We start from the raw sequence: 19,694 nt of genomic DNA on the forward strand, positions 1-19,694 counted from the left end.
CACTCCTGCACAAATAGTGTGGCAGCATTAGAGCAATAAATGAATTTTCAGTGCCTGCTATCCCACACAGGAACAAGTTTCTCAAGGGAGAGTTAAGAGTGGAAGGGATAGTTTGGAACCCCTTTTTTTTGTTTTCATGGCCTCTTTTTTTTCAGCTTGACTATACTGTATAGATGAACACATGTCCCTACCGTATTTAATTATTATTTTTTTCATTTTTTTTTTCAGCTCTCCTTTAGTTTTGTTATCTTGCAATTGAAACAGAAATGCCTGGTTTATTTTTAGCACTATATCTAATTTGCTTAGACATAGACTTTGAAAACCAAATTGGATGGCTGCAGAATATTTCTAGATTTATCTTTTGCTGTACTCAAAAGGATCTACCCCAAACTTCCCTTCCTCCTCCTGTTGCTTCTATAGTATTTCTTGCTTCTTTTTCTTTTTCATTTGCTTTTAAGAGGTCAAGGTTCCAACAATAATCCAGCTTTCCTGGATGCCACTTCCATCTTTATGACACTTTTTCTTCAACAATGACAAGACCCTTCTGTGTTAAACCCAGTTGTCTACCTTCTGGCCACCTTATGTGTCCCCACCAGTCTGTGTTTCTATAGCTTCAGTCTAATAATATTGTCAGGAGTTTTTTCTCCTTTTTTAGAATATGCCCATCCAGTGTGTGTCCTGCAGCCTCTGGACAATGTCAGGAGGTTCATCTCAGCGCCTGCGGATGGCATTACTGGCACACTCATGTCATCTATTCTGCACAGCTCAGGGCACTTCCAGGCCTGGCAAGTAAAAATCAGCATTCCTCTATTCCTTTTCTTCAAGTGCTTTTCCTTTTCCTTTCCCACTCTAATTAAACAACAACAAAACTAGGCCCCCATCATCTTCCCAGCCAGATCCACACCAACCCATTTAAACAGAGAATTTCTCTTTCATATCAGAATATGTACATATCGATTTGTGGCAATTTTACTCACTTTCAGTCAAGAATAAAGCAGCACACACAATCACAATTAAAAGAAAATGAATTTTAAAAGTAGATCTTATCATGCTTTCTAAAATTCAGATAAATCATCTGAAAGAGAGTTTCAGTCCATACCCCAAGTCAAATAAAGAAAGTTGGGTAAACTCATGAGGTGAATAAAGTAAATGACCTCTGACAATAATTTATGTTTTAATGATTAAGTAATTTCCCCCAGATATTGGCAAGTAAGCCAGCAAATCATTCTAAAATGTAATGTGATCCTTAAGCAATTGAATTCCTTGCATTTTCATGGAAGTATATATGTGTGTATTCACAGTTGAATTGCATAGGCCATATTCTTCACTCCTACTCGAATGAAAAGCTCCAGAGTCAAGAAGGCCACTTAAGCCTAAAGCTATTTACAGGTCAATAGTTTGTTATAAGAGTTTGCTCTCTTCCAGTTTTAAATTTCTGATATCACAAGCCATAACAAGATATGGGTGGGTTACGAATATTTGATGGCATTAATAACATGCATGCCGTTATTTTGCAAGACAAGATTCTCTTAAAACTGCAAAGTGTTTAATCTTTTAAGTAAAATAAAGAAGACTGAGAAAAAGTATGGTGGAACAGGAAATTTAATTCATGCCACTGAAGACAGGAAATAGAACTTGTGCTAAAATCTCTTTTACCAGTGGAATAAGATAGATTTTACAACCTACCAAACTTTAAAAAATTGATTCTGTGTTTAGCCTTAGAATTCCACTATACTGCCCTTTTTATCCTAGCTTTATTCCTGTACAGGTCTTAAATAAAGATAGCAATCAGTAGCATAGACAGTAAATCAGACAGATTTTTGCTGATTGCATGCCAAGAGAACAGTTCCTATGTGCTTTCCATAATATTTCATTTATTATTTGACCTTTTGGTTTTAAGAAAGATCCTCAAGAAAATTCTTATGGCAAATGCAAAAATGAGATGTTAGATATTTGTAGAGAAAAGTCAGTGTGGGAGATTGCTATCACCCATCCCCTGATTGCCTGTTTATATGCATGTATGTAAGAATGTATGTATGTATTTTTCCTGTTACTGGACCAGAAGTAAATTCAGCCGTAGAGGAGAAGTGAAAAACAACTTTGGAACAGACTTGGAAAATCAGTGATGCAGGATAGGCTAAACTCATCTTTCTCCTTTTCACCAATCCACTTGGACTAGCTGAGTATATATCAAAGTCAATCATCAGATTATTGAGGAAAAATAACATTAAATACTGTATGGGTTTTGGAACACATTTTGCCAAGGTGGCATAAAGCTCAATTCTAAAAGCGGCAGCATTATCTATCTGTGTTTGAATCAAAAACAACACCTTAAATAATACAATAATAGGAGCATTAATATTAAAAATTATTGTGGGCCTTTGCTAAGAAAATGTGTAATAAATAGAAAACTTTTCAATCATAAGATTTTAATTATTCATGTCTTCTAGCTGTAAAAATAATGCATATTTTTAATCTCTTAATCTACATGTTTTTCCTCATAGAATAAATAGTAATGGGACTGGAGAATTTTAATTGGGAAAGCATGATAGCCCCAATACAGTTCAGGGTCCTCCCATTGGTATTGGTGATTCTTTAAGAATAGACAGAAGATTCAGATCTCAGCTTTCCAATATTACATCATTAGGTTATGTGCTGCTTTTTCATTGGTAACTTGTTAATTGTGCACCAGAGAATGAAAAAGGGGATAAGAGGATATTGTTCCTATGGTGTGGAAGAGAGACAATTTACTCAGTTGCTTGATCTTAATTGCATATACATAACTTAGTAAAATAGCGCACTTACTAGAATTTAGAGCAATTTGCTTTTGATTCAGCTAATCTTATTTTTAGGGGGCAGTCATGGATAAACCTATCACTTCTACCCATTTAAAAACCATAACCAAAGTATTAATTTTTACAGATATGATCTTAAAACCAGTAGGGCAATTCATTTATCATCCTTGCTATTGGGGCATTGTTTTAGTTTGCTTGGGTATGTCTTGGTATTATGAAAATTTTAAAACCTATTTGACGAAAGTTCATTCACTGAAATGCTAACTTATATCATTGTTTCACTATAAGTCATGTTTGTTTCTAAGGATTTGGTCTATTCCCTTATTTCTTTTAAATTGTAAAACAAGAAGAGAATCCTCCCTTAGTGAAAGCATGTTTTGTAAATAGCTTGGGTACTAGATCCAAAATTTAATATTTTTTGTCAAGCACAAATGCCAGATGTGTTTCCTATTCTTACCATGTTGGTGTTTTCTAGTTTTCTTCATTATTTTATTTTGTTATGAAGACTGCCTTGGGTGATGAGTAGAAGGCATTATTTCTTTGGTGCTAGGTAGGTTATTTCCTGGCTACAAAAACAATCCTCTTTTAATATTTTATATGAATGGTAAACAGTATAAAAGTTGACATGTCATTTCCCAAATCATAGGCTGATGATGAGTTACAAGTTTGACATAGTTAAAGAAGAATGAACCTGCACTGGTGAGATTCTAGAGAAAGCTAATGAAACCTATTGTTTAACGTTCAGGAAAATATGAGTATCGTCCTTTCCAGTTAAGTATAGTGGGTGGCATACTTAGACTGTCTGAAGTTTGCCCTGAGAAGTTGTGTGTTTAAGATAGAGACGTTACTGTTGTATTTTAGCCTTCGTAGTCTAGCTGTGAACAATTGAATTAAAATATTACAAACAATATACAGTAAGGTACAAAATTAGTATATTATTCACTCCACATATAGTGCTTTTCGGGGTGGGTAGAATACTGTATCAGGTATCACCAGGATGTGATCTTCTTGTCCCCCTTTAAAAAGAAAGATTTATAAATTCTGCTTTTAAAGTGGAAGTACAGCTTGTCAAGAACTGCATTCACTCTGGAAAGAGGAGGCAAATACGATAATTAAAATTGTAGTAATTCTAGATTAAGCAGCATCAGGGCACTTTAAGATTACTTCTAGTTAAGGGGAAACCAATTTAGTTTCCAGTATTAGTGTTAAGTGCTAAGAAGGTGAAATATCTCTAAAACAGAAAAACAGATGATACCCTGAGCAAATTCTGATCTAAATAGTGCCACTGATGAAGGAAGGGCATTGCACTCCTGAGTGTTAGTAGTTAACCATTGCATCGTTAGTCTGGTTTCCCTATTTAATTTTAGGGAACATGTGGAATTACGTATGCAGACAAACCTTCATACTTTCATATTTTGTTACCAAAAGCTTCAAAATGTGCCCCTGTGTAGTTATGGTAAGAAATGTATAATTCAGTAGCCTTATCAGACACACCAGAATGTAAACGTGAACGGAATAATAGAAGTGTATATCCAATTTGGCTTTAAAAAGGTGCTTTTTTAGAACTAGAAAAAATAATTTGATTATTAGGAAGTATAAAAAATAAGTGTGCCCCTAACACAAAGTTAGTTCTGCAGTAACAGCTGTCTGAAAAGCTCTTAACTGCACATGAAAAAGACAGAAGAATTAAAGACTTCTGAATTAAGTTCTAGGAAAATGGGAGTGGTGAGATATTACAACATATGAATACGTAATAAAAATACATTAAAAATAATAACTACAGTATAACTGTGAATGCTGAATTAAATGCACTGAACAATATGCTATCTAATTTGAGACGTTTGACATTGAACAAATTTTTAATTGAGTTGAGAAAATCAATTGAAATCCGTCATCTCCAGGAAAGCTATGTATTTTTCCAAATCTATAATGGTGTTTAACTAACTATGGGTATCCATCCGTTTTGAAATCAGTGGTTACTGATATAGATTTAGAATCATGGAAAATTAAGTTTGCAAAGAAATAGCTATGTCTATTTTTTGAAGTGCAGAACAAAACTAAACAAACACCAGGCTTGAATGTGGAACACATTCCTATAAGAAAGACTATATAGTATACTTGTAGGAAAGGAGACAAAAGGATATGAAAAGGGATTCAAGTGACACAGAAAGAAATTAAAAATAAATAGCCATAGGTGGATTGGCAGATACTCCGATGCAGTAGGTTTGATCCATAAAAGTTTAAATATGACAGCCTTAGTTAGTTTTATATGTATCATATTTCTCTTCCTCTCTTAGTTTTAATATATTAACCTATTTTAAAAACTGTCAGTCCCTCAGGTGTAAAAAAAATGTTTTTTATTCCTACGGCAAACAGAGAAAGATTGGCTAGATTACATGGGCATCTTTCCCATCCCCCATGCTTTGGGCACATTTTTCTCTGCCCCACCTGTTTTCTTAAGTGCCAGTTCCTGGAAATGCTGCAGCTTGCAGGTCTCCTCCCATAGATCTTGCTCTGCACCAGGCCGAGGCTTGTGAACTTCCATCCAGTTAGTTGTGACTGACATCAGGTGCATGATGATATCCTCCATGATTATCTGCATGTCCCAAAAGAAGATCAGGAACTCTTGGTCCTGTCTGTCTGTCTGTCTGTCTGTCTGTCTGTCTGTCTGTCTTGTAAATGAAGGATGTTCTCCTTCCTGGAGTTGGGGTTTGATCTTGGGAAAGAATGAATAGTCCTTCTGTACTCTGTTCAATCTGTATGAAGCCAAGGCATTAAAATGGTGAGTGAAGGAACCAAATTGCACTTTGAGGAGAACATGTCTGTTTGCACATAATGTAGAATATTTTAGGAAGACTGAAATAAGGTTGTAAATCCATCCTTTTTGCTGGCCGTTAATTAATTAAAAATGTAATATAAATGCCTTTAAATTTTATTTCTGTCCTTTTGTGAGACATACCAATAACTGAAAGGAACTCAGCATTGTGTTAAGTGGTGGATGTGAAGTGAAACTTCTCTTGATTAAGTACATCAAGTTTCTTCCCCAGGTACTGTACATCAAATAAACTGGAGCTCTGCTCTGGTACCATCTCCTGCTATATAGGATGTTCCTCAGATGACCCTGCTCACCTTCCACCATTTTTATCTATTCCAATCAAGCCTCCTATTTCATTCCTCTCAATGTTTCAGCAAGCTCATTTATTTGCTCTTCTTTCTCTGCTGAGTAAACTCAATTTTTTATTGAATGCTGTAGTTTAACCCAGAATTATGAAGCAATTCTGAATAGTTATTATAGAGATTAATATATATATATATATTAACTTGCACCCTGTGGGATATGTAGCATGTTTGAGGCAGGGTTGAACAGGGAAGGGGAAAGGAGGAGAAAAAGCCAAAACATCTGGTGCAAAAATTTCCCAGGTCTGCTCAACTGCTAAGCTTTACCCAGCAAAATTTCTCTTGTTTCTCTGCTGAGCTGTCTGACTTGAAAGGTCTTTTCATGGACCCAGCAGTATAAACACAGTGCCATAGAAGCCTTATTTTAGTTCTTGTTTGCTTTCATTTTCCAAGATGGGTGGAGGCAGGGAGAGTTGGCTATGTGTGGCTTCAGCGCAGCAGATCCAGGAGAGCAAAAGAGAGATGAGGCTTCATAGTGAGGGGCATGACTTTCCCCCCCTTCTTTGGATGCTATGTGACTCCTTGAATAGGGGGAAGTGTGGAGGTATGATTTACTTTCTCTTCTCTTCCTCCCACTACTAGCCCTCTCCTGAGTTAGTGCTGGAGGACTTATAACTACCCAGATTGTGCCTGAGGGCCTTTTCCTTTCAGTGGTCAGGCAGAGTTGTGACCCATAGCAAGCAACAAAGGATTAACGCCCCTCCTTTTAGTACTATCTTCTCATATGCTAGCCATTCTTCTTACCCGAACCTACTTCACAGGGTTGGTTGGGGACAAAATTAAGGAAAGCCTTTTTGTATGTGGTATGGAGCTCCCAAGAGAAAAGGAATTACAAATAAATAAATGTGCCTGAAATCTGGAGTATGAGGATTAGAGAAGAGAAACGGTCTCGGACATCTAGCAACCAAGCTAACAATGTAATTTTGCATCAAAAAAGAAAAAAGAAAAAAGGAGGAGCTAATTATGGTAGTTTATTACTTTGTTTTGTTTTTCTATAAAGATGCTTCATTATCATTCGTTTAATTATCTAGTTGAACTTATCCTAAGGGAACAGGGCAGACAACAGTTAAATCATTTTGGATGGGATGGAAATTGTAGGATATGTACTTAAGCTTGCTGACATCTGAGAGAATTAAATAGAGGAGGTAATACTGCTTGTCCTCCAATGTTAAGATGCCTCCTAAGGCTAAAAATGTAATTTGCTATATGACATTCTTATTCCAGATCAACTATGGATAAAAAGGGGTTACTTTCTACTGTATCATGTTGAGATAGTTACTCTTGTAATAATCAGTTTCTGCATCTGTGATGATTGTATAGTTGTACACATATCCAGCACAACAATCTTCACAAATTTCAGTTTAAAAAGTCTGGGACTGCTGCAGCATATTAACAAGTAATAGCATAACTATCTCTTTCCCAGAAATATGGAGGGACATCTTGTAGGACCATACAAACTCAGAAAGGCTAGACTGTAATTTAATTGCTTTCATTAAAATGAAAATGTGTTCAAAAATAATTTGTGACAATACCCCTTATAAGTCCTTAAGGGGACTTTTTTTACATTCTGGGTTGGTAAAACAGGCTTTGAGCTGGCACGGTCCCTTTGTAACTTTAGACATTTAGCTTCCTGTGGAAGCTTCAGTGATAAGAGATATCCGTGTAGCCATGACTTCAAATCAATCCAGATTTAAGACTAAACTCAGAAGATGTGGGAGAAACAGATACTGTACGTTTCATAGTTCCACCTCATTCACATACAAAGAAGTGGGGAACCATAACTATAAAATTCTCCTGCTTCTTATTAATCTGGTCAATAACCTCAATGGTTCTTATTAACCTTATACCCTACAACAAAGGACTTGAATGCTAGTTGTGCTTTTCCATGCATATAGGGACAGGCAACTGTGGATGTCATATGACTAATCCTTTGGAGCCAATCTGGGGATCATGCCACTGAAATCTGACCGCTAAATGATTGGATTTTTAATTGACTTACTCTAGTCTTTTTTTAAAAAAGCAAGTGGAAGAATATGAAAATGTGTTAAACTACATATATATTTATAGGAGAAGAGGTCAATCATTAATAATATTAAGTATTAAAATAGAAAATACATTCTACAAACAAGCAGGCTGTTTTTGCTATGATGTTTCATGTATTTTTAAAAGATGATACCAAAGACCTCAGTTGCCACATTTGCCCAAAAGGAAAAAGATACTGAATTTAAGATTGTATTCCCTCTCTTCTGCAAGGAAGATCAGGCTGGAAAAAGTTCATATACTTTTATTACTATATTTCCAGTGCATCTAAGACAATTCTCCAATTATAAATGTAAAGTATTTTGTGCAAATATAGTCTTCCTTTCAGGTAAATATACTGCATGACTTGGACTCATCTGTCTTCTGTTGAATGGTTCAGAAATAAAACTACACTGCAGAATGTGGTGCCTTCTGTGTCCAATATATTTAGACTTAAGTGCACACATGTTATGGGAATTCTCTCTCCCCCCCCCCTATTAACGATGATTCAATTGGAACAAAATCTTGGAATATAACATTGGAGTAAATAAAAAAAGTAGGAGATCCTAAATTTAATCACCAGCATTTTTTTCTATCAGATATCTTGATCCAAAAATATGGATTTGAAATGCCAGCGCTACCATGTTATGATTCTTGAAGAAGAGCAATTGCAGTAGAATTATTAATTTAGCACACTCGTACGTGAAATCCAAATTCCAAAAAAGCTTCCCAAAGTTCCCTCTGCAGTCCCTCTTTAAATCTTGGCATTGTTACAGGGGGAAAATAGGTTTTGAATTGGCTTCTCAATTTGAGACAGCTGTTTTGCATAGAGGTTGTAAAAAAAAATTGAAATCTTATGCTCATATCAGAAAAATGCCAAGAAAGAAAGAAAGAAAGAAAGAAAGGAGGGAGGGAGGGAGGGAGGAAGGAAGGAAGGAAGGAAGGAAGGAAGGAAGGAAGTAAGTTATCCACTCAGCTTCAACTTCAAGAAAGGGAATTTTCTTGGACTGTAGCTTATTATTACAGTATGGTGATAACGGTAACTGCATGTAACTGCACCCTTTTAAAGGGGAAGGGTTTTGCCCCCTTTTAGAAGGCTGCTCCATTACTTCCACAGGGAGCTCAGTGGTTAAATGGAGGCCCTGACTTTATTTGTATAATGCTGGCTCTCCTGAGTTTTGTACACTTTTTAACTTTCATCAAATAGTAAATACAGTATGTCTGTGCAAATCAGTGCTAGGTTAATTCTGTACATTTAAGCTCATGTGTTCAGCACTATGTTTATTATTTGCACTTAATTCCTGCATTCTCTCTCTGTCTGTCTCTTTCACTCAATGGTTCTCTTGCTATTTTGAGAGATGCACAATTTGTAACAAGAATTTAATACATAAATGGTCACAGTTTTCTTATTAGACATTAGACATTTAGGCAAGAAAAATCAAAGATATAAGTACAGATTAGGCGAGACCTGGCTCAAAACAGTAACTGTGAGAGGGACTTTTGAGTCTTAGTGGATGATCACTTGAATATGTGCCAGCAATGTGCAGCAGCAGACAAAAAAGCTAGTAACAGTCCTGGGTTGTATAAACAGAGGCATAGAATCAAGATCATGTGAAGTAATCGCTTTATAAAACCCTGGTAACACCACACCTGGAATACTGCAACCAATTTTGGTCACCATATTACAAAAAAGATGTTGAGGCTTTGGAAAAAGTTCAGAGAAAAGCAATTAAGATGATCAAAGGCCTGGAGACTAAAACATATGATGAACGGTTGCAGGATCTGGGTTTGTCTTGTCTAAAGAAAAGAAGAATTAGGGGTGACATGATAGCAGTAATCCACAGAGATGAGGGGGTCAAATTATCCTCCAAAGCACCAGAGGGCAGAACAACAAACAATGGATGGAAACTAATCAAAGAGAGAAGCAACCTGGAATTAAGGAGAAACTTCCTGATAGTGAGGACAACTTACCAGTGGAACAACTTGCCTCCAAAAATCGTGGGTGCTCCATCACTGGAGGTTTTTTAGAAGAGTCTAGACAGTCACTTATCTAAAATGGTATAGGTTCTCCTGCTTGAGCAAGGGGCTGGACTAGAAGACCTCCAAGGTCCCTTTCAGCTCATTCATTCTATTCTATTCACATTTTGAGGCCCAAATAGAGAATGTTGTTCCAAGTTTTCAGGCAATAATATAACTAGTGCCAAGAAAGGGAGAGTACCTCCTCATGCAAGTAGCATTTCCAAAGAGGCCAGTTTGGAGACTGCAGGAGACAAAGAGACTGAAGTTCAATTCTGCCATTGCAGTTAGTAAACTTGTAGATGCTGCTGTTACTATGCATATGGTACATCTTTTCAGTCTTTGTACTGATGTTCAGAAAGATCAGTTGAGACAAATCTCAGCCTTAAACAGTACTGATGAAGCAATTGCTGTTTACAAAGACAGTACTTGATTAGATTAATTGGTTTAATTTTCTATAAGGTAGCTTCATATCTCATGAGAAAATTTGATCTTGTCCTGTGATTCTACTTAAGGGGAGTTTCTTAGGATATAAATTATCAGTGAGTAGACCCAACCTGTACCTGGTACTGATGGGGAAATACAGATTTATAACTAGACATTCCGTTAGTCAACTAAGAATTCTTTCTTCTTTTCAAAGTGGGCAGGTGTTTTCCTCCATAAATTGGAAAAGTTGTCAGTATACCACAAATGACTAATTAAAGAGTCATAGTAAGAAGCAAATAAAATTATGGTTTAATTTACCAAGTGAAGAAAACTTATTTTAAGAATGTGAAATAATGGTAAAAAAAAAAAAGAACAGCTATCCTTTCAGTTTCTTTGGCATGCTTGGAGACCTGCAAATTCTGTAAAGTAAAAGAAGGGACATCTATTTTTTTTTTTTCATTTTGGGGGGGTTGGGGAGGAGTAGGGGAGGCCAAAGACCAGGGAGGGATGAGGTAGCTCCACTCTTACATTGTAGACACAGCAGACAGGATTTTTAGCTTGTTCCCCCCCCTCCATTTTGGGGGCCTAATGCATGTATATTCATTGGCTTCCTGCTAACAGAGTCATTTCCCCCTAAATCTTGGGTGGAATTTGAAGACTGCAAGAGGGTTTTCAAGGCCGCCTGCCCAGCATTGCTTCAAGGGCTAAATTTGCATTTTTGTTATCTTTTCCTCTGTCATTAAGATTTAGAATATAAACAATGGACCTTCCATTCTTTTGTTAGCTTGTTATTACCTTTATCAGTCTGAAGGTTCAGTTCGCCAATAGAAACGATTTTAAGTGTGAGGAGGCTGCAATGAATGTCAACTTTTAACTGCTGTAATGTATCTTTCAGAGATCTATATTACTTTCATCCTTCCTATCTTGTTCAGATTGACTACTGGAATGCTAGATATACAAGGACCAGTCCAGAGACCAAAAATAACAATCTCTGTACAGTTAGAACTGCTCCCTACCTATTAGGTAATTTCTTTAAGGACTAGACATTAGAAGTTACTAGTAACACAAGAGGGGCTTGGGTTTTGATTTTTAGGGATTTTTTTTTTCATGAAAAATGAGTAAAAAGCTTCTAAGAAAAACCATAGCTGAAATTGCTATTTTTTCCTTTCCCACAGTGCAGATCAGTGTATTCGCCTTGCAAAAATGCATGAGTGTCAACAGTTGCAAAACATTCTGTGTGCTGATACTTCGGCTGGGCCAAGCTCTTGAAGCATGTTGCTGTTTTCTGCAAAGCATTTGTAGTTGTAGCCTTACAGCAATTACATTGTTAGGGAGGTGCAGTATGCTCCTTTGAAGGTCTGTTGCGGGTGGAGGGTGCAACTGTGCATATACAAACAATTGGGGAAAATCTTCAATGCACCTAAATAACCCTTTGGAGGACATAGCTATTTTAATGGTTCAAAGAGGAAGGTTTGCTAAACTTCATTTTTAACTGTTTTCACAGCTCTAGGGGTCTGTGTTAAAATATTTCCGGAAGGAGCCTTTCACAACTACTGAGTATAGTGCAATCCACCTATCCTTAAACTGATAGAAAAAATTACTTTAAACTCATTGCCTTCACCTGTCTTCTGCCCAAGTTAAGGGTCACAAATCTTAGCAGAGTTTACATACCTTAAGGTAACAATTGAGCGGTGCCAAAGGGGAAAATAATATCTAAGTACTGGTCTGGTAATGCATACAATGATTTAAACACATTATGCAATCTCTCTGTGCATCTTTCTGATAAATATTTAATTGATTCCTAATGTAATGTTAAAAACATGTGGTGACACATCTATTACCTTCTTTCAAGCCCTAAACAAGAAAGACTGCTATTGCTTATTCCCACGTATAGCAATGTGCCAACAATGACAGTCATAATTTTTACACACATCTCAGAACAAAACTGTCCAGCATTGCTTTTACAAATTTGTGGAAAAGTGGAAAATTTACTTTTACCTGAAAAGTAAAAGAGTTGAAAAGTAGTAGAGTTGCATTGAAAACTTATTTTTGCATGCTTGAATTTTCTGTATAAATTTGGATCAAATACAGGTAGTCCTCCACTTACAACAGTTCATTTAGTGAATGTTCAAAGTTACAACAGCATTGAAAAAAGTAACATGACCGTTTTTCACAGTTACAACCTTTGCAGCATCTTCAGGATCATGTGATTAAAATTCAGATGTTTGCTATGTCCCAAGGTCATGTGATCACTTTTTGTGACCTTCTGACAAGCAAAGGCAATGGGGAAGCCACAACCAAGTTACAAACTTATCAACTGCAGTGATTCACTTAACAACTGAGGCAAGAAAAGTCATAAAATGGGGCAAAACTCAGTTAAATGTCTCACTTAACAACATAAATTTTGGGCTCCATTGTGGTCATAAGCTGAGGACTACCTGTATAACTTAATTGTAGTTTTATCACGGTGTAAGCTTCATATTTAAGTATATTTTCTCAGGATCTGTTTCTTATATGATTAGTGCAAATTTATCTCTCAATCAGAATTTAAAATTTATCAGCCGTCATTGCAACATTTCGCAGGCCAGGGTGTAAAGAAGGAAAGATTTATACAATCTGAAGAGAAACCAAGAACCTTGGTAGTACAATGGTCTAAAGCACCCTGTTATTAAGACCAGCTGCCTGCAATTACTGCAGGTTCGAATCTCACCAGGCTCAAGGTTGACTCAGCCGTCTATCCTTTCTAAGGTAGGTAAATTGAGGACCCAGTTGTGGGGGCAATAAGCTGACTTTGTATAAATATACAAAAGGATGAAGGCTATTGCTTAGCGCATTGTAAGCCGCCCTGAGTCTCCAGAGAAGGGCGGCATATAAATCAAATAAAAAAAAAATAAAAAAAAAACAGAGTAGAAGGAAGGAAATATATGTATGTGAAAAAGGGTTTATGCAAGCAAAGAGCACTTTCATGATGGCCGAATCATGGCTTGATGGATCATGACACCTGATTTGTTTGTTTGTTTGTTTGATTGATAATAACAAAGATGGGACTTGAACTCATGGTCTCCTGCTTTCTAGTCTGGTGTCTTAATCACAAGACCAAGCTGGTTTTCAATAACAACTTATTGTTCATATGACACATACAGGGTTATAAAATGATTATCTTGCAACCTAATGCTACAACATTTCATAAAGATTTCATGTGATCTAACTTACTCTTTGACTGTGAATTCAAGTTCCACCTTAACCATGGAAGCCAGCTGGGTGACTTTGGGCCAGCCACTCTCTCTAGCCCAACCCACCACACAGGGCGTTGTTGTGGGAAAAATAGGAGGAGGAAGGTATGTTTGGTATGTTCACTGCTTTGAGTTATTTGTAAAAATAATAAAGGTGGGATATGCATAAAGTAAAGGGTCATAATAAGTTTGCTAGATTTCTACCAGGAGGAAGAATGTACTCTTCATGAAAAGGCAATGGGAGAAATGTGTAGACTATCGCTAGGCAATAAGTATATGGCTTCCTCTATCATTTATCCAAGGCACATGTGGTCACAGCTGATTGTAACGTCAGGTTAGCACTTACGTCTGAACTGGCAATTTTGTTTTTGTTTTTAAAGCTACTGAAGGGATGTTTGCAATGAGAAGAACAAAAGATTTGGATTCTACCTTTTATATTGTTATTTCACTATGCAGTATGCACTACAGTGTGTATGTTTTGAAACTATTTGGAAGAAATGCTTTTGACCTGGTATGGGCAGAGCACCTCTGTGTTGCCTAGAGACTCTTCAAGCAGCCACTTTGGGGGAGAAAGACTGTGTGTGTTGAATAGAAGCCTGAAAAAAGACAACTGCTTTGATGAATAGCACTGAGGTGCTGTGCTTAGGTGAAATCTAATGCAACTAATTCTGAATAGTTTTCAGAGTGTGGATAATCCTATATTCTGAAGTTCTTTTTATAGCCTGTAATATTCTTTTTTAATCTGTGCTTAAGAATATAATGCAAGTTACTCTGAATGGCCATTCAGGGAGAGGGGCATGTTATATATGTTAAAGAAATCTAAGGAATCCAAGCATTTCTATATTTTTCCAATGAATTTTCCACCAAGTATTCTGCAAATACTTAATACGAACTTTTCTTCATTCCAATAAGTCTGTATGAAGTTGCTGCATAAGTTCCACTACAGTGATTCCATTGTAGAGCTCCCTTTTGTCTCTGACATATTCTAGTTCTAAACTTTTAGTGATAAGCTACAATAAGGTTTGATAGAATTTACTTCCTAGAATATATGATTAGCAACTACCTTTAATTACTCTTGACAACATTTTAGCCCTATTAGCAACTACTTTCAATTTGCTGGCACTTTTTTAAAAAAATTAGATTATATCAATGTTTAGAGAAATTTTAGGAACAATTATAGGCCAAATTACAGTGTACTAGTCTAGAACTCCTGTCATCATCTCAACCTTTAGAAGTCTGCCGAATTCACTTAGAGTGACTGAATATCAATAAGTCTCGCTTCTGAATAAAAAAAAATCTCTGTAAAATATGGATTACACTGTAATAATACAAGTCCCATTTCTTTAAAAATTATAGAGTTACATCACATGTTGGATGTAGATCTGATAAAATTGCCAGCATGTAGAATGTACTAATAGATGCACACATATGAAATAGGTTATATCTGCAAGCACACACCCTTAGATTGTTTTCTAGCACATGGGGCAAAAATAGATGTTTCAAAATGCTAGTAAAATAAAAATAAAATCATTTTCTTTAAAATCAAAATTTCATAGTACTCTAAATGGTGATCTCGGTACCTGTTTTACTAAGTGAGAGAAAGAAAGGTGTTACAACTACCATAAGATTTCTGACTCAGATCTAATTCAATCCATATAATCAGGGGAGAGATTTCAGGCTATGCTGCATGTTAGGCAGAAATGCCATATCAGCCTTCCATGAATGGGCAAGGCTTTGGTTTAAAAAAAAGAAAAAAGAGCCTTGCAAAGTTTGAATCCCAGCATCCCTTTTTAAGAGTAAAGAATTTGAAGCTGAGAAGACTGGTTTGGTATGTGGGCTATTTTTTGTTTATTCTCAGTATAATATTGTTAATATCTCAGGTTTGCTCCTCAGAATATAGTGCTAAATGGAGTAGATAGATAGATTTTATTTATTTAAATCAATGACCAGCATTAAAAAAGAGAGAAAGTAAGAATACAATAAAACCAAATGTACAAATTTGGTGTGAGCAAACAGAATAAAATAAACAATACAGTGGTGCATGCTATTAAAGCTAAATTTGTTGAATAAAATTGGTACCTACTGTACATCTAACAAGGGAAGTAAATATTCAATTTACAATAATTTGACAATATAGACAAACCATTATTAAAATTTAAAACTCTTGAGGTGGTAATCACAGATAACAGAAAAGAATTATTATAATACAAATAGAAAAGGAATAACTAATGCATATTGCTTACTAATACAAACCTAATTGTTCATGTTCATTCCCTGCTATTATGCAAAATTTGGCTTCATTATATATGACTTTTTTCTTAATCTGGTAGAAGAGTAGAATAGAGACACAAGGACCCCTGAAAATGAAGGTGTGGGGATAGAAGTTTATTTTATTGGATAGGAAAAAAAATGTAGGAAATTTTAAGGAAATCTGAAATGTTATACTGCATTCAGTATATTCTCTTGAACTGCGAGTAGAATACTGAAAGCGACATTGCTACACATAGCCAATTTTACTTCTGGGCTATAAAATTTCAAAGTCAAGGTTCAAAGAGAGCAGTGGCCATGGTGACTGTTTTGCTCCTTTGCTGCTTAAGTTGCTAAAGAAGCAATAGTGTGACGAGCTGATGCTGGAAAAGGTTTCAACAATTTGCCCTCCTGGGGCAGAGCAGTGCATCTTCCCCCCTGCTTTCTGAGATACATAAACACCCAAAGCCAACTAAACTATTATGAAATATGATGCAGAAAACCTTTTTGCTTCTCTTTCTCCATGACAGTAAAAACATAATGAGTTGGATCTACACTTAGTCATGCTTATGGCTGACCTGGTAAAATCAGTGAAAATTAAAGATAAATGTATCCACCGTTAAGTATTACATATCCAATAACAAACCTTATATAAGCATTCTTTGAAGTGTGTTTGCAGATGTGCAAAAAATATTTTAAGTGCTGAAGCTACTTACAGATCTATTCAGAACCTAGGATGAGATAGGTTCTTGAATGCACTCTCACTATTTGCATAACAGGCAAACACCTGCATACAATTGTGATCAATTACATAACCATTTACTATTGTTTCATAACATGAAAAAGTGCTGCCTACAGTGGCCATTTCTCACTCTGGCTATTGGTGGACTGGCACTGGAGGTGTTTTTAAAGGTTCCAGAGTATAGAACAAATTATTTGTATAATTGAATTACATACAGTAGCTACCAACTCGGCATATGATTGAGGATAACATTTAATCAGAAAATAACAAGTCCATATAAAAATGACACAATGAATAAATAGTTGAGAAAAACAAACACCATGAAAACATAAAGATATAAAAACTATCATGCAAAAAAACCCCTCAGCCAATGAAATCATACCTTTCCTCGACCCAGTGCACGGGAAAAGAGACAGCCCTTTTTGAAAGTCAGGGAAAGTCAGGGTCAACCAATTCTCGTTAGTGGTGGATGGATGTGGGGTGCTGTTCCCATGGCACAGAAGGCATTTCTCTGGGTGGCATCAGATGATATTACCTAAGTAACAGGACCTAGGCTGCTTGGTCTAGGTGGAGAGTCAGAGCCAGTCATACTAACCATTCTATATGGCAGCAGCAAAGCTTTTGAAAGCCCACCTCTGGTATCTCAATGGCAGAAAAAGAGAGAGAAAGGAGGTTAATTATTCAACAAAAAGAGAGTACACAGTTCTCTGGAACTGGATCTACAGAAAGGCCTTTATTTGGGTTCTATGTATGCGCTTCTCCCATTGTTCTGGTGGCCTCTGGGATGATGCAAAGGGCCACTCTAAAGCTGTCCAATTTCCAGTGAAGTCTGCTAGCTAATAGAATAGCACAGTTCAACTTCCACTCCTTTGGTTCACTGTTTCTTGAACTGTAGTAGTCGTAACTTTAATTATTATGTGCTTATAGACATACAATAACAACCCTTGATGTAATAATATACTACAATCAGTTACAACATCGTATCATAAAATAAGAAGCTTCTAAACTAAAAGGCCATGACATGGAATAATATTAACATGTATGCATTAAAGTGTTAGGTAAGGTTTGGTGTATTTTAAAGCAACTTCACCAGATGTCAAGGAAAAAAAATATTCTTAGGTTGATTTTTTTTAAAGTTAAGTGATCCAATGTCACCTGATGGAAACCTATGCCAAAGAACCAAAGGTGAGAAAAAGCCCTTAACTTTGATGCAGCTAGTTTATTATTTAATAGATCCAAATGACCCTGGTCTGATAATTAAATCAAGTAAATAGGTACATGAGTCATTAGCAAGTTTTTCAAATAATTGGACATGCTCATCAGTGTGTACTGGCATCTTTCTTGAATCCCCAACCAATTGGTAACCAAAGGAAAAAGGGGAAAAAGAAGGAATGTCCAGAACAGTATCAACAGCATATTCTGGAGAAGGGCAGAGTGAGGTGTTGGTTAATCCAGCCAACAAGCTACTACAGTAATCCAAGCATAACATATCCAGCCTGGCTCTCTTGGTAAAGAATTAAATAGTATTTTAGGGCATGCTTTGGGTACCCTTTCCAATTTTAATAATGTCTTGCTGAAGTGACCATGATTTTTATTGCACATTAGGTCTTTTGAATATCCAGTTCTCTGCCCTGATCATATCTCAAGTCTGCATAACTGTTGATCTACTAGTTTAATTTAGGTTCTTGGTTCTTCTGGCTATGGATTTGTTTCTCACTTTGCAGCTTCTCCATCATTGCTTCCTTATTTACCACTCTGCTCCCCCCTCTGCTGTGGGGGGAGAGAAGAAAACTAAGAGTCAGGTAGGTCCATTTATCAGCACTCCTGACCTTACCAAGGAGGTGAATAGACTTGATGGTAACAGAATATCTTCTATGATTGTAGGTGACACTCCTTTTCTTTTCTTGTATTGACCATTTTGGATCCACTGAAATATCTCTGGGAAAGACCCTCCTGGTCTTCCATATACTGTAGCTGTAAAAGACTTGTAATACATGGGAGCTGTCTTCTCCCATGTATTACAGGAGCCCTTTCCGTGTTGAGAAGTCTAGGTTATTATGGTCAGCCTCAATTAAATATTGATTATATATTGTTTTATCTTGCTTATTTCGGATTTGTATAGTATGTTTTCTTTCTTGATTTTCTTTTAATTTTTTAAATTATTGTACACTGTCCAGACTTACAAACTGTGAGAGGGGCAGCTTTGCAAATCGGATGGATGGATGGATGGAAAGATGATAGATAGATAGATAGATAGATAGATAGATAGATAGATAGATAGATAGATAGTATCATTGGTCATTTCTTTTGGCCCATTATTATTGCCAGATCAGTTACTGTGAATGGTAAGCATTTCTTTATCTGTTTCTCATCAGGGCAAACTATTTTAATTGAAATTGTTTTTAGAGTTATGTTACCAAGTAAGGTTTATATTGTTTCCACAAATGGTCATATTATTCAGCATTTTTTATTACAGATTTATAATGCTTGGTTTTATTTTAAAAAATCTTATTTAACATAGAAATGGAACCTTTTGAAGTGGCATGTTCATTACACATAACCAGAATTAAATGAAGTATTTTTTCTACGACTGTTTTTTTCTAGCTGTAGTGTGTAAATAATAGCGTTCAAAATATTTTATAAATGTTCATTATTTTGTCAGATTTGCAGCAACTATGAAAACAATTAGAGAATTTGAAATGTGGATTACATCAATGCTATTTTCTATATCTTTCCATATATTTCTCTGTTTGCAAACCATCCTTGCTTTTTTTTACATTCATATAAAATTTAATATGTTCTTTTTTGTTCTTCCAAGTCATCTCTCTCTCTCTCTCTCCCTCCCTCCCTCCCTCCCTCCCTCCCCCCTCTCTCTTTTGGCTATTTCTCTTACTATTTAGTCCTCATTCATTTTCTCCGTATGGTCAGATGACCTCAACATATTTTTTCATACTGCTATATCTATTCCTTTTGCCCCAATGGATGTTATTTCATCAAAACTGTTTTTCTGTAACTGCTTCTCGTATTCAATCTGCATTC

At 36.1% G+C, this 19,694-nt stretch overlaps 1 protein-coding gene across 11 annotated transcripts in view; it reads left to right on the forward strand.

The window, feature by feature from the left end:
* NFIX (nuclear factor I X) overlaps positions 1–19,694 on the forward strand; it is a 228,392-nt gene that overhangs the window by 51,710 nt on the left and 156,988 nt on the right. The window contains exon 3 of one of the 11 annotated variants that reach the window (XR_011600051.1): positions 12,978–13,181. The exons of 9 other annotated variants lie outside the window; for them this stretch is intronic. Coding sequence is in view for 1 of the 2 variants with exons in the window: in XM_070938265.1 (XP_070794366.1) it covers positions 12,978–13,105 (128 nt within the window). In the remaining variant the exon portion in view is untranslated. Of the gene's footprint in view, positions 1–12,977; positions 13,572–19,694 lie in introns of those variants that run through there. One more of the 11 variants, XM_070938265.1, reaches the window with a different exon arrangement.

The sequence above is a fragment of the Pituophis catenifer genome, unplaced genomic scaffold (assembly GCF_029215685.1).
Source record: "Pituophis catenifer annectens isolate HBS135680 unplaced genomic scaffold, rPitCat1.0.hap2 SCAF_2, whole genome shotgun sequence".
Classification (NCBI taxonomy): Eukaryota; Metazoa; Chordata; class Lepidosauria; order Squamata; family Colubridae; genus Pituophis; species Pituophis catenifer.